Genomic DNA, 3,976 nt, shown 5'->3' on the forward strand with positions numbered 1-3,976 from the left:
GCAGCTGGATGCAATAATCGCATGCCAATGTGCATTGGCTCGTTTAGTTTACACTCGAAGTAGATTGGTCTCTCTAAGTGAGATCCCCAATTCGTCGGTCATCCGACGTGACGTCTCCGTTCCCTCCTTCAGGGAACGAGGGTTACCATACATAACCGAGACGTTTCCCCCTGCCCTCTACTCATGTCGTCTCCTACTCATTCCAATGCATGGACCGTTTCTATACTTCTCTTTTTCTTTGGTTCTTTACTCTAATTTGATCATTATTCTTTTTAAAAAAGAAAAAAAAACATTCTCTTGTAATGCACTTAAAACAATACATTTGATTTTAACAAATTAGATTATTAATAAAACCATACGAAGGTCAGGTAGGGTAGAACTGGTTGAGATAAAAATGTGACCTTCCAGCATTCACATCTTTTAAACAAATTTCTGAATGTGCAATACAGTTTTTGACAAAATTTCCCCTGAAAATCATTACTGATTTGTTGTGCCTGTGGCATATTCTTGGCTTAAATTATGAATGTCGACATGATTTTGATGTTATGGTTATTGTAACATAAGTGAGTCAGATACACTGATGTCATTGGTGGTGATGCTGTTTTTCTTTCAATCACACCATTGTGCTTTATTAGCTCAATTATGCCACCCGTATTAGTGTTATTCGGTTACTCAGCTGCCATCTGCTGCCAAGCCCAAATGCTTTTATGTTTTCATTAGCTAAGTGTTTCTGAACATGTGAGTGCTATGAAAAATAATGACAGATTTTCAGTAAGTTATTTGCGGAGTCATTTTTATTTTATAGCGTAATTTTATAGCTGAAACTGGATCATTAACCAAGTTGTGATAAAGAATATGCATTAGGATTAGTAATGTGGAAGAATATATGTAACCTCCTTTAAAAATTCTGCATTCATTTCTTACTAAAATACAAGAAACACATCACTAAAGGTTTTAAATTATAGTATAGCTTGGATGTATTTACCGATGATGAACAATAGGTGGCGATGTTTAACAACACATTACTTACACCATTTCTGCTCATTTTGTGAATTTTAACCCACTGAGATGTTTACCTCAAATTGTTGGAAGAGAGCTTTTGTTTACATAACCTCGACAATCTGATAAATTATTATTTTTTCTTTTAATCAGTGCATTTGATCTCTGGCATGTGTCCCAACATATCTTAGTTATAACTAAAAAGTCTCACTGTTGTTATGCAGACAATATAATTTAATTTATTGTGTAAAGCATGTGAATTCAAACCTGTCATCAAGAAATTCCTCTGAGTACAGTTCACGGTGTCAAACATATTAACCATTCTAGCCTAATCAGTGTCAGTGAGAGACCTTAGCCTTGCATTAACTTGAAAGGATTGTAACTGTGGAGTGATTATCAATTTTGCTCAACGGTTCGAGGGCATAAAGCAACACAGGATTCAGGAGTTATTGGGGTCAAAAGATAATAGGTTATTTCATCATAATCAGAGAGCAAGGGGTCATGGGAGAAATTACCTGCTGTTCAGTGTTATCTGGGCTAATTCAGACATCAAATTACAGTCAATCTATCTATCTATCTATCTATCTATCTATCCATCTATCTATCTATCAGCCTTGATTTTGAGGATGCTGCAAAGGCACCTTTGGCTTCATTACCGCAAAATAGTCTAAAACCCTAAGAACTGTGGTAATGACTAATACTTTTCTGAAATTATATGGAATTCAATCATAAGTCTGTTTATCGTCTCATATACTTACAAATCTTGGATAATTGCATGGTGAATGGCAATTATATGTTCTGCAGTCAGAAGGGTGTATTTACAGTAGACCAACACTCATAGTGATATTTATCTGTACTATTTAAGCCCGTCTACATTCTGTTGTAATGCAATGGACTGACTTGTATTCTGTATGAGTTAAGATGATGAGTAAACATGGGCTGCATTTTATACATTTAATTAAAAAAAAGATCATTTCAAAAAATCATTTCAATTCAGTAGTCTACCTAAATTGCAAATCTTAGAATCAAATGCTGTAATAGCTATATGTAAAATATATTTTAGTGTATATAGCTATAATATGAAGAAATGTTTTCAACAAACGTAAAACCTTTGACGCATTTCCAACTGTCATTCGCTACTCTTGTTCAGAAGCACATAAAGAGTGGGTAGCCTATAAAGGTATGCGTACATTTGTTTTGAGGAACAACTCGTGAGTAAGATTAGGATATAATTACTAGCCTACCTTATCATTCGCAAAGCTAAACACCCTGTTAAACAGTTGAACAGCTCTTTCTACATTTTCTATACCTTGAACTCTTAAAGGCGGAGCATTCCGTTTAAGTTAAAATGTATAGATTGTTCAAGCGTTCGATTCGTTTCAAATAAAGTTTAAATTGCTGTATTTGAAGAGAAGCGCGCGCAGGAAGCTGCTCAGCTGTATATCTGTTGGATGAGTGCAGACCCTGCCCTGATTGCCTTATATCCATGTGTATTGACGTGTGGAGAGCAGATGGAGGCAGAGGGACTGATCTGATCTCTAGTCCTCAGAGGTCATTCTCGCTACAGTTACAGCCACTTGTTGCCAAATCGCTGAGAGAGCGCGAGCGCGTCGCGAAACCGTTTTCATAAAAAGCTATTTCTTTGCTTTCACGACGCACATCTAGATGTTAAGACGGGAATACAACTACTTCTGACTTTGTTTGGGGGAAAAAGGTCACTTTTGAGCAAATTCTTCGCATTTGACGGGAGAAGCATGGTTGACAACACAAGCATAGCAACTAAATCTGCACTGGTAAGCACGCGCTTTTGCTCCTCTGGTAGAATAGAGATGTCGTTATGCTTAGCGTGTCACTTTATTTTATATACTTTAGTTCAATATTTAGTGCACTTAGCAGATGTTTATAGACTAGCGCATGTTGTGTTGCTCGACACGCGCTGCCCTTCGACCTATAGCTAGCAACACAGCATATACAATACACACATTGTCATGTTTCTATCACTGAATAATTCTAATTCGAGGTCGTTTTATGTGACATCACATCAGAAATGTGGCATTGCGTGCTTTTACAACGTTATTGATGCTGACCGTCAGATAGTTTATCCTGTTAGTGGAATCATTTCCATAGGAAACCACGATTCTTGCCTAGCCCAATGCAAAAATCGTTTAACCTATGAACTGTGCTGCACTGATTTAATCGGTAATACCATTTGAACATTTTAATATAAGAAGAAAAAAAAAACTTAAAAACTTCAATTGTAGCATTAAACCAAAGTTGTGCCTAAGTTACCTGCACTGACAAGTTCACTTTTCCCGACTACTTTAATTAGCTTACTGATAAGAAAAATTTAGTAAAAATAACAAATTAGCTTTGTCAAGTTCAGTGGATGGGAGCTAAGTTATGACAACGATAAGATTTTTTTGCAGTGTATCAGTTATAGCCTACGTTTTGCCAAGTTTTGCCATCTTTAAAGTAGCCTACCCAGACTGCCTAATTATCTCAACCAGTATGGGAATACACTAAGTTTCGACATATAGACTTACCTTTTAAGGAATTTTGACATAGAAACTACTTTCGATCTGTCTATTCTGCTAAACTAGCTATAAAATGTAAATGCAATTTTTCGTGAGCAATCTGGAGGGGCACTTGGCGCCACTAGCCTATTTTACCATAGCTAAACATCAGTTATCTAAAACAAAAGCTACAGTTTTGTGATTATAATTTTGATATATAAAGTAACGTTAGCTACAATAAAGTCATACATCATGCTTTTATGCTTTATTGTACTGTCTGAATAGCGCAGTTGTTATGGTTACATCCTGACGAACTTTTCTGTTCATTACCGCCTTTTTAATGATAGCTAAAATATGTGTTCTGATTAACTGTAAATTTAACTTTTATACGTACTAAAAAAGGCAACTATTTGTATGAAAAATAATATTTGCTGTACACCACCCAAACTATTTAGTTTTTTTTG

General features: G+C 35.8%; 1 protein-coding gene across 1 annotated transcript in view; it reads left to right on the top strand.

Annotated features, from left to right (window-relative positions):
• Positions 1-2,525: 2,525 nt before the first annotated feature.
• Positions 2,526-3,976, top strand: part of LOC107746872 (AT-rich interactive domain-containing protein 3A) — a 76,265-nt gene continuing 74,814 nt past the window's right edge. The window contains exon 1 of the mRNA XM_016561201.1: positions 2,526-2,792. Coding sequence (XP_016416687.1) covers positions 2,754-2,792 — 39 coding nt within the window. The 5' untranslated portion in view covers positions 2,526-2,753. The remainder of the gene's footprint in view (positions 2,793-3,976) is intronic.

This window comes from Sinocyclocheilus rhinocerous, unplaced genomic scaffold (assembly GCF_001515625.1).
Source record: "Sinocyclocheilus rhinocerous isolate Xijiao unplaced genomic scaffold, SAMN03320098_v1.1 scaffold468, whole genome shotgun sequence".
In the NCBI taxonomy this organism is placed as follows: Eukaryota; Metazoa; Chordata; class Actinopteri; order Cypriniformes; family Cyprinidae; genus Sinocyclocheilus; species Sinocyclocheilus rhinocerous.